Source organism: Chanodichthys erythropterus, chromosome 4 (genome assembly GCF_024489055.1).
Source record: "Chanodichthys erythropterus isolate Z2021 chromosome 4, ASM2448905v1, whole genome shotgun sequence".
Lineage (NCBI taxonomy): Eukaryota > Metazoa > Chordata > Actinopteri > Cypriniformes > Xenocyprididae > Chanodichthys > Chanodichthys erythropterus.
The window spans coordinates 37,029,853-37,052,618 of NC_090224.1; the positions used below are offsets into that span (position 1 = coordinate 37,029,853).

The 22,766-nt window shown below is 36.6% G+C and overlaps 1 protein-coding gene across 1 annotated transcript in view; it reads left to right on the forward strand.

The window, feature by feature from the left end:
• The first annotated feature begins 6,746 nt into the window (after positions 1-6,746).
• The window catches only part of pinx1 (PIN2 (TERF1) interacting telomerase inhibitor 1), a 37,619-nt gene continuing 21,599 nt past the window's right edge, over positions 6,747-22,766 (forward strand). The window contains exons 1-6 of the mRNA XM_067384864.1: positions 6,747-6,891; positions 7,257-7,366; positions 9,166-9,258; positions 9,358-9,439; positions 9,713-9,796; positions 22,230-22,315. Coding sequence (XP_067240965.1) covers positions 6,873-6,891; positions 7,257-7,366; positions 9,166-9,258; positions 9,358-9,439; positions 9,713-9,796; positions 22,230-22,315 — 474 coding nt within the window. The 5' untranslated portion in view covers positions 6,747-6,872. The remainder of the gene's footprint in view (positions 6,892-7,256; positions 7,367-9,165; positions 9,259-9,357; positions 9,440-9,712; positions 9,797-22,229; positions 22,316-22,766) is intronic.

A 22,766-nucleotide genomic window follows, 5' to 3' on the forward strand; every position in this document is an offset into this window, starting at 1 on the left:
GGCGGCGGCTGGAGCGGCAGGCTCGTAGGCGGCGGCTGGAGCGGCAGGCTCGTAGGCGGCGGCTGGAGCTGAGGGCTCGTAGGCGGCGGCTGGAGCTGAGGGCTCGTAGGCGGCGGCTGGAGCTGAGGGCTCGTAGGCGGCGGCCGGAGCTGAGGGCTCGTAGGCGGCGGCTGGAGCTGTTGGCTCGTAGGCGGCGGCTGGAGCTGATGGCTCGTAGGCGGCGGCTGGAGCTGAGGGCTCGTAGGCGGCGGCTGGAGCTGAGGGCTCGTAGGCGGCGGCTGGAGCTGAGGGCTCGTAGGCGGCGGCTGGAGCCGAGGGCTCGTAGGCGGCGGCTGGAGCTGAGGGCTCGTAGGCGGCGGCTGGAGCTGAGGGCTCGTAGGCGGCGGCTGAGCTGAGGCTCGTAGGCGGCGGCTGGAGCTGAGGGCCCGTAGGCGGCGGCTGGAGCTGAGGGCTCGCAGGCGGCGGCTGGAGCTGAGGGCTCGTAGGCGGCGGCTGGAGCTGAGGGCTCGTAGGCGGCGGCCGGAGCTGAGGGCCCGTAGGCGGCGGCTGGAGCTGAGGGCCCCGTAGGCGGCGGCCGGAGCCGAGGGCTCGTAGGCGGCGGCTGGAGCTGAGGGCTCGTAGGCGGCGGCCGGGAGCTGAGGGCTCGTAGGCGGCGGCTGGAGCCGGAGGGCTCGTAGGGCGGCGGCTGGAGCCGAGGGCTCGTAGGCGGCGGCTGGAGCTGAGGGCCCGTAGGCGGCGGCTGGAGCCGAGGGCTCGCAGGGCGGCGGCTGGAGCTGAGGGCTCGCAGGGCGGCGGCTGGAGCTGAGGGCTCGTAGGCGGCGGCTGGAGCCGAGGGCTCGCAGGCGGCGGCTGGAGCTGAGGGCTCGAGGCGGCGGCTGGAGCTGAGGGCTCGTAGGGCGGCGGCTGGAGCTGAGGGCTCGTAGGCGGCGGCTGGAGCTGAGGGCTCGTAGGCGGCGGCTGGAGCTGAGGGCTCGTAGGCGGCGGCTGGAGCTGAGGGCTCGTCGGCGGCGGCTGGAGCTGAGGGCTCGTAGGCGGCGGCTGGAGCTGAGGGCTCGAGGCGGCGGCTGGAGCTGAGGGCTCGTAGGCGGCGGCTGGAGCTGAGGGCTCGTAGGCGGCGGCTGGAGCTGAGGGCTCGTTAAAAAGTCAATAAGCCAGTCCAGATCTGGCGGCTCGCACAGGGTTGGAGCGGGCTCTGGAGATACAGGAGCGGGCTCTGGAGATACAGGAGCGGGCTCTGGAGATACAGGAGCGGGCTCTGGAGATACAGGAGCGGGCTCTGGAGATACAGGAGCGGGCTCTGGAGATACAGGAGCGGGCTCTGGAGATACAGGAGCGGGCTCTGGAGATACAGGAGCGGGCTCTGGAGAGACTGGAGCGGGCTCTGGAGAGACTGGAGCGGGCTCTGGAGAGACTGGAGCGGGCTCTGGAGAGACTGGAGCGGGCTCTGGAGAGACTGGAGAGACTGGCTCGCAGGAGACTGGAGAGCGCTCGCCCTTCTTCCTCTTCCTCCTTTTGGATGTACCGGGCCCAGAGGAGATTTGGGGGCCCGGCAGGACACAGGGGAAACATTCCTGAGGGGTATGTGGAGGAAGATGGAGCTTGACAAACTGGCCTGGCCACCTCTGTTTCGGGGGAACTGGACGAGATGGACACATATCCTGAACCTCTTGGACCAAGAAATTGGAGCAATTTAAATACAAAACTAAATTTATAGCATCAGTTAAGGAAACATAATCGACAGGTTCTTCAAAACGGATAGTGTCCTCGCCCAGTCCATCCAAAAACAGGGCGATCAACCGAGCATCCGACCAGTTTGTCAAATAAGCCAACTCAACAAACTCCTCCACATACCTCTCCAGCGAACGTCCCACCTGGAAGATGCTGATGAGCTGGTCAGCCGCTGATGTCGGCGTGAGAGGCTGTGGGGGAGCTGGAGCCACAGGAATCAGAAATAACCCCATCTGTTGGCTTGTGGATATCCAGCGGTTTGGGTCTGTCCTTCTGTTACGTGCTGGTGTGGTAGAGATGAGTCGGTAACAGATATCCACAAAGTAGAGCGTTTATTCACAATAGTAGCGAGGATACACACATCAACACATCAAACTAACATTCAGGACAGACAAGGAGTGCAGGGGGTGAGTGCATTATAAAGGGTGTGCTAATGAGAGAGTCCAGGTGCAGGTGATCCGTGAAGATGGGGAGATGACGAGGAAGTGGGTGCAGGTGTGGAGAACAGGAGGATCTTGGGAAATGGAGTCCAGGGGAACAAGGGATCTGTAACAGTGGTATAGTATATAATATTACTATTATACTTTTTTAATCAATTAATTATCATGCTAAGCACACACAGACATCATTAATTTGGAACATGTAATTGGGAACTATATTGAAAGCATACATAATATAATATGAACTAAGCTAGCAAGCTAATGAGGTAGATGTATGCTATGCTCGTACATAGGCTAACTAAAAAAAACAACAGTAAGAATGAGAAATGCTTGATTTCACAACCTATAGCTTCAGTTATGAACCATGTCATTTAAAAGGTCATTAGAACATATTTTAAACTATATAAATCATAACATGATTTTGCAGGAAATATAACTGATTTTTCAGGCGCTAAAAATAAAAGTCAGTGGAACCAATGGAATCACTGCAGGAGACCCTTTTTTCACCACGCCGGCTCTTTGACGCGTGTCTGGTGTGGGACTGGCAGAAGTTAGTTTTCACAATTTACATTTTAAACAAACACAGAACAGAGAAGAATCTGCTTGCAAAACAAATGAATGCAACAGATCTCGTAATAAAACAAGAACCAACATTAGCTTGTCTTCCTGGAGATGGTGAAAACTGGGGGATTTTAAATCTTTTGAAAGCGATGCGGAGATTGCGTTTTTATTACTCAGCAGGTGAGTAAGATGTTTTATTGAACAGATAAAGTGACATATAGCTCTCTAACAGAGGGTTATATTCATACACAGTTACACAGAGCTGAAGCACAACCAAAACAATGTTCTTAGACAAAATGCATGCATTTTTATTTATATATTTATTTTGGCTAGAGGGACAAAACAAACAATTACTTACTAAATCATGTCAGAAACATGATGTAAGACTTGTCTACAGGCAGTTTCTTGGATGTTGGGTTTGTACAGTAAAACCTTCCAACTTTCAAATCCTCTGATTGCTGTGAACATCCATCTTTTACATGACCATAATGTTTACCATAATCTAAACATTGCATAACACTCATTTGCATGGCACCATATGACAGCATAACCTCCTCCCACTCGTTCTTCTCAGGAGTTCTTGTACACCTGACTCAAGAAACCCCCGTTGTGTTTCCCAGAACTGAAGTTCACATGTCTGGTGGAGCACAGCCAGAGATGGTCTTCTGTACTTCCTGTTAAGGTGTGTCATGTTGTGTAACCACTGATTGTGTCGACACGCCTCCTCATGTACACGCCTCTCAGTCAACATGCTGTCGAATATCAGAGATGACAATCTGTCTGTGCTGAGAGAAGATCAGTATATAAACACTCCTGGTTGGTTCCTTAAAGGATTAGTTCAGTTCAGAATTAAAATTTCCTGATAATTTACTCACCCCAATGTCATCCGAGATGTTCATGTCTTTCTTTCTTCAATCAAAAAGAAATGAAGGTTTTTGAGGAAAACATTCCAGGATTTTTCTCCATATAGTGGACTTCACTGGGGTTCAACGGGTTGAAGGTCAGTTTCAGTGCAGCTTCAAAGAGCTCTACATGATCCCAGACGAGGAATAAGAGTCTGATCTAGAGAAACCATCGCTCATTTTCGAAAATAAATAAAAATGATACACTTTTTAATCACAAATGCTCGTCTTGCACTGCTGTGAGATGCATGCATTACGTAATCATGTTGGAAAGGTAATGCAGTGACGTAGCCGGAAGTACCGATCCAGTGTACAAAGACTAAGTCAAACGACCTTTACAAAAAAAAACAACAATGTCGGACGATTTTGAAACTGACATTTGGACCTTCAACCCGTTGAACCAGTGAAGTCCACTACATGGAGAAAAATCCTGGAATGTTTTCCTCAAAGACCTTCATTTCTTTTCCACTGAAGAAAGAAAGAAAGAAAGATATAAACATCTTGGATGACATGGGGGTGAATTTGAAATCTGAAGTGAACTAATCCTTTTAAAGAGGGGAGTGCCAAAAAACTCTGTGTTGCAGCTGACACATGGTAACCTGTTGCTGTGGAAACACATAGCAATCATCCTCAACGACCATATAAGGACTTCCATATTGCTGTGGTCTGATGACTTTCTTTTGAATGAAAAAAAAACAAAAAAAAAACACGTTTTACTGGTCTTTCAGACACTTTCCACGAATAGGTTATCAATGCTAAACTTTGTCAAACATTAAACAAAATGTATACAATTTTTCTAACAGTAACTTGCAGTCAAACTTCAGATTGAGAAAAGTGGAAAGAGATTATATGCTTGATTCTTAAAAATTTTTTTGCTAGAAATAATAAAAACAGACATTTGATACATTAAAATGAGCTACTTTTCATGATAGATTAATTGTATGTTAGAAATGTTATAACATATTATCACAAAAAAAGTGTCTCTAATGCATTTTAAAAAGCAATCGGGCACCAAAATGAATGTATTGAGTGCATGCAGTATTTTCAGATAAATATTGATATATCTGCTCCAGCACATCCCATTCTTTCACAGTTCTGATTGATTACTAATGGCAGTTCAGTCTGTGACACGTTCACCTCCGCGGTTGAGCGGCATACGGCGGGATCAATGGGAATTCAATAAGACATTAATCACACAGACTCTTCTTCACCACAGACAGAAGATGAACTCTTCAACCTCAAGATAAAGATCACTCTTCAGCTCCACACGCTTCCCACTGCAGTGAAACTACCGTATGTTGTCCAAAATGGATCATGAAATTTCATCCTTGTAAGAAAGTATTTCTAAATCCAGCTTTAAAGAGTTTGACCTGTAACAGGATATGATTTTCTGCTAACACTTTAGTTTAGAGTCCAATTCTCACTATTAATTATGACTTTTGCCTCAATAAACTCCTAATTACTGCTTATTAATAGTTAATGAGGTAGTTAAGTTTAGGTATTGGTAGGATTAAGGGATGTAGAGTATGATCATGCAGAATAAGGCATTAATATGTGCTTTATTAGTATAATAAACACCCAGTATCCAGTAACATGCATGATGATAAGCGTAGTGAGAATTGGACTTTAAACTAAAGTGCGACTGATTTTCTTGCTATATCAAACTATATTTCAATGAAAGTAAACGAATCATCCATCTGTAGTTTATTCAGCTCATTTTCAGAAATGAAGCCCAAACAGACACAAGGATTCTCTGGTAATTGTTAGCTTGTGTCTAAAACTGAAATAAACCCAATAATTAGAGAACACAATAAATTTGGAGGTAATTACATGCTCATGACATTATGATATTTATGGCTGATTATTTATATTTTATATCTGCAATTTAGACAAATTTATATATATATATATATATATATATATATATATATATATATATATATATATATATATATATATATATATATATATATATATATATATAAGTATATATAAGACTCCACAAATAATTGGAGTCTTGCCTGAGAAACAGCAACTGGACTCTGATTTTCATGAAATGAAATGTATATATTAAATGCAATTATTTGAATTGAGAGTGCTTTTTGACCCACATAAGTAGGACTTCTGTACATCTTTATATTTAATTGAATTTAATGATTATATTTAACCATTGTACACATGGGGTACTTTTTACCCCATGTGTGCACCAAACCCATCTCAAGTGTTTTTTGTTTCATCTGACTATATAACCCATCCCGTTTGAAGTTCCAGTAGTGTCAGTTACTTTTCAAATGTTTTATGGTCAGACGATGCAAAAGAAATTGCTTTTTTTTTTTTTTTTTTGATAAAATTTCATGTTTGACGAGCTTCTGTAGAACCTTTGGCAAGCGTTCTTTAAAACTGATCCAAGAACCGTCTCTGTACAAACTCATTGAACCTTTTTATGCTCTCATTAAGTACACTAAAGTGGCCTTTTATGTAATTAATATTATATTATCTGCAAATACAGTTTTTAAAATATTCTTCATTTTTTTTTTAATCACTTTTAAGATATGAATACAATACAAGTTACTTTGCATTACACATAATTTGAGTGGGTTTTCAGATCTGATCTTTGGGACTGACTGTCCACATGTAATTTTGTAAGTAATGAAATTTGATCTGTTTGTTCAGACAGTGTCTCAATATCTGCATTGGTTGCTACAGTAATCACTTGATCTTCAGCTCAATGCTGAGAGACACAAGAGAGTAACAGAAGTGCTCAGCAAAAAGGACCATATTAATTCACATATGTAGGCTATATTCATTTATAGGCATTTACTTTACCTTTTCATTGATATCAATGTCATCTTTACTACTTTAAAAATATAATTTAAGCAATTCTGGCCAATGAAAAATAAACGTTGCTACAATAAAAATGTAAATTTTAAGATCCTGATATTAGCTACCACTGTTATTAAAAATAAAATATCATTAAAGAAACAAAACGGTTAATAGTTATTAATTTATTAAAGTAAACCACTTACGCCATCTACTGTTACAAAAGTGTGCAAATACGATGACTTGTAGCTACTAATGGGGTAAAAACCTAAATTCACGTTTATGATATAATTTGTTGTTTATTTAAATAATTACAAATCATATCATAATATTGTAATATTTGAGACGACAGAAGTCATTTTGAATCAGGCACAAATAGGACAACCTGCCTGTTCCTCCATGTGTTCAAGGACCCCTCAAGATGTCCATGCTTGCCGAACGTGAGTTTACAATTTATAATGTATTTTAGCGTAGTTTTACATGTTTGATAATATTAGTTGTCAGTTTTTGTCAAATTGAATTATGGATGTGTATTTGATTTGGATGAATCTCGTATTTTAAAGTCGATATTCCTCCGCGTTGTTTAGCATGTTTGCTAGCAGGCTAGTCGCCGTGGCTCTTTAACATCATGAGTTGTCAAATACTTATTCGACTTTATACTGTACTTCAAACTGTACACAACACCCCTGTGACATTTATAACATTTTTCTTTGTGTTAGAAACGTAACATGAAACGAAATCTGTTATTATTGTAGTCGTTCACGTGTTTGTAAACTTATCTGTCATGATTTTCATATTTTATCAGCTCGTCGTAAACAGAAGTGGTCTGTGGACCCCAGAAACAGCTCGTGGAGCAACGATGAGTCTAAATTCGGACAGAAGATGCTGGAAAGTATGGGCTGGGCCAAAGGAAAGGTAAAATGGGCTGAAGTAACATTAAATGATCTTACATAGAGGGATACAAGGCATTCCTTGTGTTTTTGGAAACACGAAGCAGCTGTCATGTCAAGTGACAGATCTGTCCATTCGAAACGCTTTCTAGGATTCTTACACCTTTTGATTTTGAGTTTAGAAATATATTTTTTAGCTAAATTTAATATTCACTCCAGACATTTGACGTGTGATTTTATTAAGGCCGTTTAAATTATATATTTTTAATCAATTAATCAACACATAAGTCTTAAAGGGTTAGTTCACCCAAAAATGAAAATTCTGTCATTTATTACTCACCCTCATGCCGTTCCACACCCGTAAGACCTTCATTCATCTTTGTCACGCAAATTAAGATATTTTAGTTGAAATTCGATGGCTCAGTGAGGCCTCCATAGGGAGCAATGACATTTCCTCTCTCAAGATCCATTAATGTACTAAAAACATATTTAATTCAGTTCATGTGAGTACAGTGGTTCAATATTAATATTATAAAGCCACGAGAATATTTCTGGTGCACCAAAAAAACAAAATAACGACTTATTTAGCGATGGCCGAATTCAAAACACTGCTTCAGAGCTTCACGAATTGAATCAGTGACTCAGAGCGCCAAAGTCACGTGATCCGGGTACTGATTCGATTCGTAAATCTCTGAAGCAGTGTTTTGATATCGGTCCATCACTATATTTTTTTGGTGCACCAAAAATATTCTCGCCACTTTATAACACTGTACTCACATGAATTGATTTAAATATGTACCGAGGTACGTACCGAATCATGAGTTTTGTGTACCGTTACACCCCTAGTAAGTACAAGTCAACAAAATATATAACACTGTTCTAGTGGTTTTTGGATATTTTAATCATATCCACATATTGTGCCTTTAAATTCATTAATGCATTCATTCAGTGTGAGGGGAGGGGTGAAAAAGAAAGAATGGTGAAAGTACTAGATTAGGGTCTATGAAGTGATCCACTTAAACTATTTGCAAATAATATTTTATTTTTTATTTCACATTCACTCTTATTTGTATATGTCTCTTATGTCAAAAATGCAAAATGTTTCTTGTCACGTCACATTCAGAATGACATGGTTCATGTGCATATTTTCAATTCAAAATGTTGAAATGTCATGAAAAAAAGTAGTTTGCATCACTGGATATTGCTGTTGGCTGTTAAACATTTCCACCATAAAACAGTTGTCAAATTTACTTGCATCTTACTAGTTACCATGCACTCTTTCACTGTTTGAATTTGCACTCGTCTTGTTAATGGTAAGCCCCGCCTTCTTTTATTTGATTGGCCATCTCAAACATTTTGACATTGACAAGTGCGTTAGACCAATTAAGTCTTAAAATGTACATTTTAAAACCTTGTGTGATCCCACCATCAGACAGAGCGGTGCATAATGGAGTGCAGCAAAGCGGCATCAAAAAATAGTTGGCAAATAGTATGTTCAAATTCATAGTATTCGTAAAAAAAGTACCCGGATGACTTGCTAAATCTGGTGAGATGCATTCAATGGACACTTTACAATCCCATGAGGCCACAGGAGAGGATTTAGGAATGACACAACTGACTCTGAACATGTCAGATGTAGTACGTCCGAATTTCATTCATACTAAGAACATTTTTACTATATAAATATAACTTTTTTTAATGGTCGCAAAGTCATTTTTAAACCAAGTGTAGTACCTACTGTATAGTATGTGATTTGATGTCTTTATTGTGTGGAAATGGACATGGAATGGTTCTAATATTTTTCCTGGTTTGTTTGCATGGCAGGGTCTCGGCAAGAGTGAACAGGGGTCTACAGAACACATTAAGGTTAAAGTCAAGAACAACAAAATGGGTCTGGGCACTAATCTAAACAACGAGGTGAGGAACCATTGCTGTTTCCTTCTCTTTGAGCTACTGTGTTATTGTTTTGTGTTTTTTAGTCACCTCAATCTATTTTTGGGGGGTTTGTTTTGTTAGGACAACTGGATTGCCCACCAGGATGATTTTAATCAACTCCTTGCTGAGCTTAACAACTGCCATGGACAGACCCACACTGACAGTAAGCTGAATTATGAACATAAAAGGCAAAGCACCAGCTGTGTAAAAAGACAGTTGTTTGTCTTTGTAGTTTCAGAATGGTGTAATTCTCCTTAACGTTCAATAGGTGGTGCTGTTGTGATGTTGAAATGACCTGAACTGTGTTCTGTGGTGGTTGTGTACAGTCTGTGGTTTTCATGTCTTTCACGTTTTAGTCGTGTGAATCACTCTCATGTTTAAAACATTATTTTATGGTTATTTTTATTATGATTTTAATCTTTCTGTGTACTTTCAGACCCCACGCAGGAACAAGGATTTAGTTTGGTGGAGAAATCAAAGACATCCAAGAAAAGGGTCCATTACATGAAATTCACTAAAGGTGAGCCATTCATTATCTTCTTGCAAATCTGACATTATGCTACAGGACGTTATATTGAGAGAACTTTCAACCTTTTTGACTCCAAGGCCAATTGTCTGCAACAATATTCAAAGGCCCCATGACTTTTTTTGTGATGTTCTCATTTAAAATAAATAAATAAATTACAGTACAAGCACTATTTATTTAAAATGTATTTGTGGATTTTTCCAGGGCTAGAAATCACACTTTTGAATTTACGTTGTGAGTCAAAATAAATGTTTTTAAATAATTAATCTTGAGGCCCCAAGGACTATTGAAGAATGAATAGTTTTCTTCATACAATTGAAAAAGTTATTTAATAGTTGTTAATATTTTTATGGCAGCTTGCTTGTTGTTTATTTGCACTAAATAGCGATATATTGAAAATAATGATATTCCATTTCCAATAAGTGAAAATATCAATAAATTGAAAATAACGATATATTCCATTTCCAATAAGTGAAAATATCGATAAATTGAAAACAACGATATATTCCATTTCCAATAAGTGAAAATATCGATAAATTGAAAACAACGATATATTCCATTTCCAATAAGTGAAAATATCGATAAATTGAAAATAACGATATATTCCATTTCCAATAAGTGAAAATATCGATAAATTGAAAACAACGATATATTCCATTTCCAATAAGTGAAAATATCGATAAATTGAAAACAACGATATATTCCATTTCCAATAAGTGAAAATATCGATAAATTGAAAACAACGATATATTCCATTTCCAATAAGTGAAAATATCGATAAATTGAAAACAACGATATATTCCATTTCCAATAAGTGAAAATATCGATAAATTGAAAATAACGATATATTCCATTTCCAATAAGTGAAAATATCGATAAATTGAAAACAACGATATATTCCATTTCCAATAAGTGAAAATATCGATAAATTGAAAACAACGATATATTCCATTTCCAATAAGTGAAAATATCGATAAATTGAAAACAACGATATATTCCATTTCCAATAAGTGAAAATATCGATATATTGAAAATAATGATATTCCATTTCCAATAAGTGAAAATATCAATAAATTGAAAATAACGATATATTCCATTTCCAATAAGTGAAAATATCGATAAATTGAAAACAACGATATATTCCATTTCCAATAAGTGAAAATATCGATAAATTGAAAATAACGATATATTCCATTTCCAATAAGTGAAAATATCAATAAATTGAAAATAACGATATATTCCATTTCCAATAAGTGAAAATATCAATAAATTGAAAATAGTGGTGTATTGAAAACAACGATATATTCCATTTCCAATAAGTGAAAATATTGATAAATTGAAAATAACGATATATTCCATTTCCAATAAGTGAAAATATCAATAAATTGAAAATAGTGTTGTATTGAAAACAACGATATATTCCATTTCCAATAAGTGAAAATATCGATAAATTGAAAACAACGATATATTCCATTTCCAATAAGTGAAAATATCGATATATTGAAAATAATGATATTCCATTTCCAATAAGTGAAAATATCAATAAATTGAAAATAACGATATATTCCATTTCCAAGAAGTGAAAATATCGATAAATTGAAAACGATATATTCCATTTCCAAGAAGTGAAAATATCGATAAATTGAAAATAACGATATATTCCATTTCCAATAAGTGAAAATATCAATAAATTGAAAATAACGATATATTCCATTTCCAATAAGTGAAAATATCAATAAATTGAAAATAACGATATATTCCATTTCCAATAAGTGAAAATATCAATAAATTGAAAATAGTGGTGTATTGAAAACAACGATATATTCCATTTCCAATAAGTGAAAATATTGATAAATTGAAAATAACGATATATTCCATTTCCAATAAGTGAAAATATCAATAAATTGAAAATAGTGTTGTATTGAAAACAACGATATATTCCATTTCCAATAAGTGAAAATATCGATAAATTGAAAACAACGATATATTCCATTTCCAATAAGTGAAAATATCGATATATTGAAAATAATGATATTCCATTTCCAATAAGTGAAAATATCAATAAATTGAAAATAACGATATATTCCATTTCCAATAAGTGAAAATATCGATAAATTGAAAACAACGATATATTCCATTTCCAAGAAGTGAAAATATCGATAAATTGAAAATAACGATATATTCCATTTCCAATAAGTGAAAATATCAATAAATTGAAAATAACGATATATTCCATTTCCAATAAGTGAAAATATCAATAAATTGAAAATAGTGGTGTATTGAAAACAACGATATATTCCATTTCCAATAAGTGAAAATATCGATATATTGAAAATAATGATATTCCATTTCCAATAAGTGAAAATATCAATAAATTGAAAATAACGATATATTCCATTTCCAATAAGTGAAAATATCTATAAATTGAAAACAACGATATATTCCATTTCCAAGAAGTGAAAATATCGATAAATTGAAAATAACGATATATTCCATTTCCAATAAGTGAAAATATCAATAAATTGAAAATAACGATATATTCCATTTCCAATAAGTGAAAATATCAATAAATTGAAAATAGTGGTGTATTGAAAACAACGATATATTCCATTTCCAATAAGTGAAAATATCGATAAATTGAAAATAACGATATATTCCATTTCCAATAAGTGAAAATATCAATAAATTGAAAATAGTGGTGTATTGAAAACAACGATATATTCCATTTCCAATAAGTGAAAATATCGATAAATTGAAAATAACGATATATTCCATTTCCAATAAGTGAAAATATCAATAAATAGTGTTGTATTGAAAACAACGATATATTCCATTTCCAATAAGTGTAAATATCGATAAATTGAAAATAACGATATATTCCATTTCCAATAAGTGAAAATATCAATAAATTGAAAATAGTGTTGTATTGAAAACGATATATTCCATTTCCAATAAGTGAAAATATCAATAAATTGAAAATAACGATATATTCCATTTCCAATAAGTGAAAATATCGATATATTGAAAATAATGATATTCCATTTCCAATAAGTGAAAATATCAATAAATTGAAAATAACGATATATTCCATTTCCAATAAGTGAAAATATCAATAAATTGAAAATAGTGGTGTATTGAAAACAACGATATATTCCATTTCCAATAAGTGAAAATATTGATAAATTGAAAATAACGATATATTCCATTTCCAATAAGTGAAAATATCAATAAATTGAAAATAGTGGTGTATTGAAAACAACGATATATTCCATTTCCAATAAGTGAAAATATCGATAAATTGAAAATAACGATATATTCCATTTCCAATAAGTGAAAATATCAATAAATTGAAAATAGTGTTGTATTGAAAACAACGATATATTCCATTTCCAATAAGTGAAAATATCGATAAATTGAAAACAACGATATATTCCATTTCCAATAAGTGAAAATATCGATATATTGAAAATAATGATATTCCATTTCCAATAAGTGAAAATATCAATAAATTGAAAATAACGATATATTCCATTTCCAATAAGTGAAAATATCAATAAATTGAAAATAGTGGTGTATTGAAAACAACGATATATTCCATTTCCAATAAGTGAAAATATCGATAAATTGAAAATAACGATATATTCCATTTCCAATAAGTGAAAAATCAATAAATTGAAAATAGTGGTGTATTGAAAACAACGATATATTCCATTTCCAATAAGTGAAAATATCGATAAATTGAAAATAACGATATATTCCATTTCCAATAAGTGAAAATATCAATAAATAGTGTTGTATTGAAAACAACGATATATTCCATTTCCAATAAGTGTAAATATCGATAAATTGAAAATAACGATATATTCCATTTCCAATAAGTGAAAATATCAATAAATTGAAAATAGTGTTGTATTGAAAACAACGATATATTCCATTTCCAATAAGTGTAAATAGCGATAAATTGAAAATAACGATATATTCCATTTCCAATAAGTGTAAATAGCGATAAATTGAACATAACAATATATTCCATGTCCAATAAGTGAAAATATTGATATATTGAAAATGGCAGTATATTGAAAATAACAATATATTGAAAATGAGATATTCCATTTCGATACATTGAAAATGGTGGTGTATTGAAAACGGCGATATATTCCATTTCCAATAAGTGTAAATGGAGATAAATTGAAAATGGCGGTTTATTCCATTTGCACTATATAAATGTAGCACTTTCTTGCAATGAGTACAAATAGTTGTTAGATGCTATTTACACTTATAAGTAGTGGCAGATACTATTTGCTCCTCCGTGTTTTTTTACATTAGAGTCTAAATGATTATTTTTATTAATATAATTAAAAGGATGCCACCTTATTGGGACAATAAATCCCTCCCTTCACCTACCCCTAACCCTTCCTGATAAATACTTTATTATTAAACACTTGTTAGGCACTTTATTACCACTTACCCATTTTCTTCATTTTTATTGAAAGTAAATGCCTTTCTGATCTGTTTTGTGACGGGAAACAGTTCAACCATAGGCAGATTCAAACTCTGGTTTATCGTGTCAAAAGCTGCTTCATCATGCCATACTCCCTATGGCCTACTCCACTGTAGACATTGAGTGGCGTGCATCTTATTTAATCTTGTGTGGCCCAACCAGACATTAGTGGGCGGAGTTAGTGAAAATAGCCTTTGCCAACAAGACACAGTGCAAATAGACACTCCGTATTTTTATTTATAGGCCTATATTTTATGATTGACCTGTTTGTAAAGAGATGACGGGTTAATCTCTACATAGTCAGGTTTGTCTATTTAAGTCTGCTGGTGAAAGGTTGTTGTTTTTCTTTTTTCTTTTTAAATGACCTACACGATGTGTTAATTTGAAAAACATTCATGCGGCCAAGCCAGTTTTTTTTTGGTATTATTTTTTTCAATTTCCTTTATAAATAAAGCCCCCTTCCATCACTTCCTGTGTTCAGTAGCTGAACTTTGTATGCTTTGGCATATGTAGTAAAAGTTCATGGGTCACTGCTGCAGTAGATCAGCGTGATCAGTTTAGCGGTCAGCTTAACCAGCAGTCTGTGCCGCCCCAATACAGGGAGTCACGTCATGAAGCTCCATGTTTTCTGACTATCATGTAGACAAACAACTAACCTGAGTTTGATCAGGCGGTTGACGTTCATCTCCTGAATGTTTAGTCACGTAGAGTTGATGGCTCACATCCTTCCCAGCATGGAAAGCAGGGCGGCCTGATGTTTGTTGGTGGTCTCTATGAGTGGGAAATTTATTTGGCCTCGGGTCTAAACATCCATGATGCTATGACACTTTTAAGGGTAGTATTTTTAGGCCTTGTCTCATTTTCCATGATGGATGTTTATAAGAAATGTCAGGAATGTTGGGGAAAAACTGTGTCTCTTATCACCTGAGAGGACACCACAGCATACCGCTCCTAAGCTCGACTTCCTGTTTCCTGTGAGGAGCATGGGCCAGCGCACTTACTACTCAAAATGGCCTCAATCAGCACCTGATGAGTCCCACAGATAACACCGCATCCAGAACAATGTTGTTGTCGTTGTCTCTGTTTTAAGCCTTTGTTAAACAACAAGGAAGACCGTACTTTCAGTGGATGTGTCTCATGAGACGGAATGGACATCTATCCCACACACAACCTCATCACGACCCCCCTTGGCAATTGGGATACCTTACTAACCTCATGTGCATGACCTCAGCTCTGCCCTGATTGGTTATGTGTTGCCCTCTGCCTCTATAACTCTCATTTTGTGTCTTCCTGAAGTGAAAAAGCATCACTCAAGCTCATTAGTGAGACGTTTTTTTCCTATTGTTGGTGTGATTGACATCCTGTTGTAAAAGCATCACCATTTAGAGGTTAAAGAGATAGTTCAACCAAAAATGAACTCTGTCATTATTTTCTCATCCTTATGTCATGACTTTATTTGTATAAAATACAGTGTAAGTTAATGGGAACTGAAGTTGTTTGGATACAAACGTTTTTCATAATATCCTTTTTTTTGTGTGTGTTCTGCAGAAGAAAGAAATGCGTACAGGTTTGGAATGACATAAATATCAGAATTTATTTTTGGCAGTGTTGATTTTGTTGACAAATTGACAAATAATTTTTCACAGACAAAAACAAGGCGATAACTAAAAACAGTTTTGAATGACAAAAAATAAGACAAAAATCTACTGACATTTGACGAGTAAAAATGAGACAAAAATGTTAGGGAGGAACTATTTGGGACGTTTAATGTGCTGATCTACCCGGCAGGACATAAGTTGGCATGTCTCAAACAATCAAAAAAGTAAACGTCTGGGAGAAAGAAAAGAGCAGGCATATGGATAAATTTGAAAAAGCATGATTACTATTCAGTGTGGTTTGCTGTGCGCACACAGAAAGCTGCCTCTCAGATGTCAGCACTCGAGTACTGAATTGAGCTCTCTTTTGCGTCTTTCTGCACTTGAACAGACAAATATACACACAATACAAACAGAATGTAAGTTTTGGTGAGTATTCATGTAAATGGAGTTGGTTGTGTCCTAAGTGAGCATAAACAGTCAGGAGAATATCGGATGTGTATCGAGGGTGACTACTCGTCCCATATTTTGCAGGACAGTCCCAAAATTGGGAGCTTTGTCCCACATACTGCAAGATGTAAGTAGTGTCCCGCATTTCAGTTATGTCTGTAGCCTATTAATATTATTTTTCTTATTCCTGAAATTACAATACCACGACTGTGGAAATATAACAACTGTGACTGGCATTTAAAAATTTATTTGTGCAGCCGTCGTGGTCTAGCTGTGAAATTGACCAACAAACTCAATCGCAGAGAGGTTTTCCCACTGATGACAACTGTGGACAACGCGAAGATATAAATGCGGGCCTCATTAAACCAGCAAGGATTACATCTCGCATAGTGGATAAGAACTTCAAGAGCTGCTCAAAGCTGCCCAAATTGATGATTTAAAGCATGTAATCATCTATCCTGATGGCTAATATTTTCTAACGAACATGCGCCGATACAGTGTATACTCAAGCGCCACCCAAGGAAATGGTCCTACAGACCTATGGAAAAACACGAGATATTCTCCATTTATTTTAACCAATAAAAAATTGATTGCAACTTTCAGACGCGTCTTTCTTCTCACCTTGATAGTTAATATAACGAAAAATGTTGAGCAAGACTCTCTCCACTCACAGCCGGATGCACGCACTCTCTCGCTCGCAGTTTATACCATGTGCACGCTCAAACTTTGTCCTCCTGTATATGCATTCGTGAATCTAGAATTGTATTCTCTCTATGATTTGATGTTGTCAGAAGCGCAACATTATAGTGTGAGCACCCACCGGCAGAAACATTAATCGGCGCAAATGCCAAGTTTGCTAACGAATGTAAATCAGTATTTATATAGCATAACAGTAGTAAATGTATCTGTCTCACACGCGCCCCGCATTGTCCCGCAAAATCACATCTACTATCCTGCAACAGATCAATAGCCAGTAGGGCTGTGCAATATGGACAAAATAATCATATTGCGTTTTTTTTTTTTAATCAAATGAATATTGCATTTGCGATTTTGGCTTTTGTTTTTGCTTTTTCAAATATGCTACATTCTGAATGTATTCAGTGCATAACAAAACATTTCACAATTAAATAAGATGGGTATTAACAGCTTGATAAACAGAGATGGCATCTTTTAATATCTTTTGTCGAGTGTTTGTATTAGTCTTCGGAAGCCGTCTTTACTGACGATGTATGCAGGCGCCATGTCTTTGCATATATGTTAGATGATCGCGTTGGTAATTTCTTTGTGCCGTTTTGATCCTTTCTCATAAGGTGTGATGCTTGCAAATGCTTAAACGACAGATACTTGTTCAGTTGGTTCAGGCTGGCTTTGAGGTGTGCTTTTGTTCGTTTCGATGGACTTTGTCGACATGCGTTGATCATACAGTTTTTTTTTTTTTTTTATGGCACTGCTTTAAGTGCTGGAACAGGTTTGTTGTATTGCCCTGTTTCGTTGCAATAATGTCACAGGTCTTGCAAATTATCTTGCTCTCTGACACATCCTCTCTCCTGAATCCCAAAAAAATCCAGAATATTCTGAATTAAAATATAAATTAATAAATAAAATTGCAGTCTTATGGGATTTAGAAATTGCATGTGCTCAAATCACGATTGTTTTGCCATTGCGATTAATTGCACAGCCCTAATAGCCAGGTGGTCACCCTATGTGTATCAGTGTATTATATCTGTGCATCGGCCTTAAAGTGACAGCAGCCTAATAAACCTGCTGTGCTCTGTCATTGTTAATCAAACAACAAAAGAAAAAGAGAGAAATCACACATTGTTCATGACTGAATAACTTTAATAGCTTTAATAAGGATTAATCTACATTTACTTTATACAAATAAATATGTCTGCTTGAAAAAATGAAGAATGTTGAATGCAAGTTATAAAGTATATATCATTAATCAAAAAGAAGACCATGTTCTTCTATGAGAAGTAGCTTTATTTAATTTTAAGTTAAATAAAGACATGTTATGTCACAGCAGTTAAATCTGTGTGTAGATTACATGTTCAAACCTTAATGTAATTGATATTTTCAAAATTTGCTGTCAAAATTAACAGATTTTTGGGTGGACTATCTATCCTTTTAACAGTACAAATATTGCAGCAGGATTCTGCTGAAATCCTCACTGATTATAATGTTTATTGATAAATGATTCGGAAGAATTCTCTGTTCTCTGAATGTGTGATGTCCGTAATTTGATCCGTAACAGTCTGTTTGAGATTTGTTGCCGTGTCAGAAAGTGGAACTAAGATGTCAAACCGTCTTTTAAATGACAAACGTGACACTGGTTGTTACAACTGCTAATGGATTTGTAGTTTGTTGTCACGGCAATCGTCCGCCCATGTCCCCTGTGGAGGTTTTGTTGATTGGATCACCTTCTGCTGATATTAGTTGATCTGTAAACCATAGAAGGACTCGCCCTTTGTACGTTTCCCGGGTACGTCTCACCAAAGCCGTTGCCAGGTTAAGGCCTTTAATGGATTTAACAGAGATAAAGTAGTAATATCTAATGTTTAAAGGTGTGCAACTCATTTTAAAGTAAATATAAATACTCCAGTTAGTCTGGAGAGCATTAAATGCCACAAAAACATCATGATGATTAGGCTGTAATCTGAAATTAGCGTATTGAGGTCTCTTGGTGCTGATTACCTATTGTCAGGATATGAATGTGCAGTGTGTAATGATGGTACAACTGCATATATTTCTAGTATTTCTTTCAGTCTCATTTTTAATAACTGATTTTGGACTGATCCTTCAGAATGAAAGCAAGTTGAGCCGCACTCTAGACAGGATGGAGGTAGCTTGTTTCAAAGATTGATGTCTTTCAGAACAGGAGAAAGGCACCAGCGTCTCCAGCGCCCGTCTCAGACGCGAGCAGCGTAAACCAGTAACCCAGATTTAATTGGCTGCCCATTTATCAACTGATCCAGCATTTCTTGATGTGAGCTGAACTGCAAGCACTTCATCATCTGAGTGGGTCAAGCTGTTACACAGATGAACAGAACAATTTTGGACCCCTTTGTTAATAATTAACCTGATTTCTTTTGAGAAACAAACCAGTGCATAATATAATAATTTCATCATTCCTGTTTCCTGCTCAAGCAGTTAAAAGAACACCCTCTGATCTTTTTTGTCACCTTCACTTCCTGCTCCAGAAAAGATTTTTTCCTTGTTTGTTTAATTGCAACTGAAAAGCTTAAAACTTATTCAGGTGTCTTATGAGGCAGTCAATTAGTGTCTTGCTTGTCAGATTAGCAAGTCGATCCGAAAAAGCCTCTGTGATTTGCTAATCTGGTTTGGCCAGAGTTCTGTCACATTCGTTGCCATCTCAACGGTGACCTTGATCCCAACAAGGTTTCATAACCTCATGTGCACTGGTAGACTGTCTGAAAGCCATGAATGAGTAGCAGTACACTTTAAAGCATTTTGTTATTTTTTTTATATTGCTTTCAATATAATCACAGTAAATGATGACTAGGGCTGCCAAGCTCCAAAAATGACTAAAAGAAACACAAAAAGGGCTGCATACATCTTGTGAACACACTCAATTTCTTATTTACAGAAAATGTTCTTCAGGAATAATTGGTTGATTCAGTTCACAGAACTGAACTGAATGATTCATGAATCGCACCGATCTGTTCTTACATTTAACTCACTGATTTAGTGATTCATCACGAATCAAACTGATTCGGTTTTTGAGTTAAACTCACTGATTCAATGATTTGGTCACAGCGGTTAACGGCCAGTGCTGGGTAGATTACTTAAAATTGTAGTCTGTTACTGATTCAAAAATCGTGGTTAGTAATATAATCCATTACATTTAAACATTTAAGGTAATATAATCTGACTACTTTTGGATTACTTTTAGATTACTTTTGGCCTAACTTGTTTATCACATTCATTTGAATAGGATAATCTTGTACCATATTGATATAAAAATTCTAAGAGAAAGAAAATATATTCCATACTTATCAACAACATGAAGTGCATTAAATATAATGTCTTCAGTGATTCCCAGGCTGTGGTTCATGAGTTTAATGGAAAGCTAATAAGTAATTAATTCATTAATGTAAAATTAAACAAAGTAATATTAAAATAACAACAATCAAAATCTAAAAATTTTATTTACCTACCATATCATGTGACCATTAACTGACATCAGAGAACTGTGAACTTCAATTTATTATTATTATTATTATTATTATTATTTATTGACTTAATTTTATTATTGACCTAACTTAAAATCACACAAAATCACAGGGTCTTCAAGTAAATATATTATGACAAAAAGACATGCATTGCATGTAAATATGAAATGGCATGAATTTGTACATTTTAAATGTCTTTTGAAAGACAAAAGCCTTTCAAAGACAGTAATAAATGGTTAAACAACTCACTGAGTGTAATTCAAATAATATATTGAGTTGATATGCAATGTTGAGAAAACGGTTTTCTGTAAATCCAGCGATCAAGCTAGATGGATATAGTAGTTGGGAGAAATAATGAATCAGAATAACATATAATTGATAAAATAACTGGTCTGATTATGAGCATTTTAAAATGTAATATAATCTAATTACAAGTACTTAAAGGCACAATATGTACAATTTTTGGATTAAAATATCAAAAAAACATTACCACACCTTCTGTGATTTTGTGAAATCACGGCGTCATCAAGCTACGGCTTTGTTTTAAATATAAACAACCTCTAGTGGCGAAAATTACATATCGTGCCTTTAATTTTGGGAATCCGATTAAGTAATCCAGATTACATGTAACCAATTACTACCAGCACTGTTAACAGCTCACTGGAGGGGAAGATTTTCAGCCGATGAATTGAATTTCAGTTTCTCACGCAAAGCTGTTGTATGACTTAAAACCAGTCCATATATAAGGATTTATGATGCATTTGCATCATTTTTGCAGCTTGAAATCTCCATTCCAAAGTCATTGAAATTATTTGTGGGGGGAACAATCAGTACATGATTCAGATGTTCATTTTTGTTTGAGTTAATCCTCCAAAGGTTTGTCTGTGGCACTTGTAGTTACACCCAAAAACTAACCTTTGTTAGTTGATGGATCTCTTTTCCATAAGTAAAAAGGTCATTTTTGGGCTCCACTTGATGTCCACTGTGAGCAGTGGAAAGCTTGTTCGGCTTGGCCTTTTGTTTAGGCTGCTTACAGGATACCTTGGTTACTTGAAGGCAAGGTCTCCCCTTTGAAAGCCACGCTGAAAAAGACCCTAGAGCAATAAATAAGCGAGTGTTATCAGGAGCTGCTTGGAGGAAGAGGATGCAGCTGTACGAACAGGACTCGCGGCTGAGACGGGCGCCCATGCACTCCTGGAGCCTTTGAGCTGCTGGAAAACGGGAGGTGTGAGGTGGGGCCGGCCCTGCACCGTTTGTTTTTCCTCAGCCGTTTCATCCCCTGCGACCATGCAACGTGCCCTCTTTTACCTCTAAACCTTTCCTCTCGGCAGGAGTTCAAAACTCTCCTGTGACCCTTATCCATTTAAATCAATAGTTTGAACGCCACTAGAAAAATATCCATTTGTCAACAGGTTGCGACCGGAAACGTTTCCTTTTCATCTTCCCAGACATTTGTGAAATGCATAATAAACACGTTTCTCTTTTTAAATCGGAAAGTAGCGATCAATAACGGCTTTTAAATATGTATTTGGTATTTTGCACGATAGTTTGACAGAAGCGCAGGTTGAAATGAACTTTGCTGCCCTCACACTGAAGCAGAACTCAAAATGTTTACACAAATGCTCTATTGTGTGGAATAATGTCAAAGATCTATAAAAAGTCTCAATGTTTTTAACCTTTTCTCACAGGAAAGGACCTGTCCAGTCGTAGCAAAACGGACCTGGCTTGTATTTTTGGGAAACGATCGAAACAAGAAATAAGAGACCAAGATGAGGTAAGTGGTGTAACTTGGCAGCACATCTATTTTTAAAAAAAAATTTATTATTATTATTATTCTTTAAAATGTCGTATAACAATATTACGGGTTTAGTAAAAGTTCAGTATGAGCATGATGTTAGTTTTGTCACTCCTTCACACACACTGTACCGGTCAAAAGTTTGGAAACATTAAGGTTTTTGAAAGCAGTCTCTTATGGCTCATTTCCACCGAGCTGTGCAACTCTGTACAGTACAGTACGGTATGCAATTTCCATTGTCAGAAGTTGGGAATGGTACCCTAATTCCATCCAAGTATCCTGAAAAAAATTGTACACAACTGTTTTCAACCTTGATGATAATCAGAAATTTTTGTTGAGCATCAAATCAGCATATTAAATTGATCATGTGACACTGGAGACTGGAGTAAAGATGTTGAAAATTCAGCTTTGCATCACAGGAATAAATTAC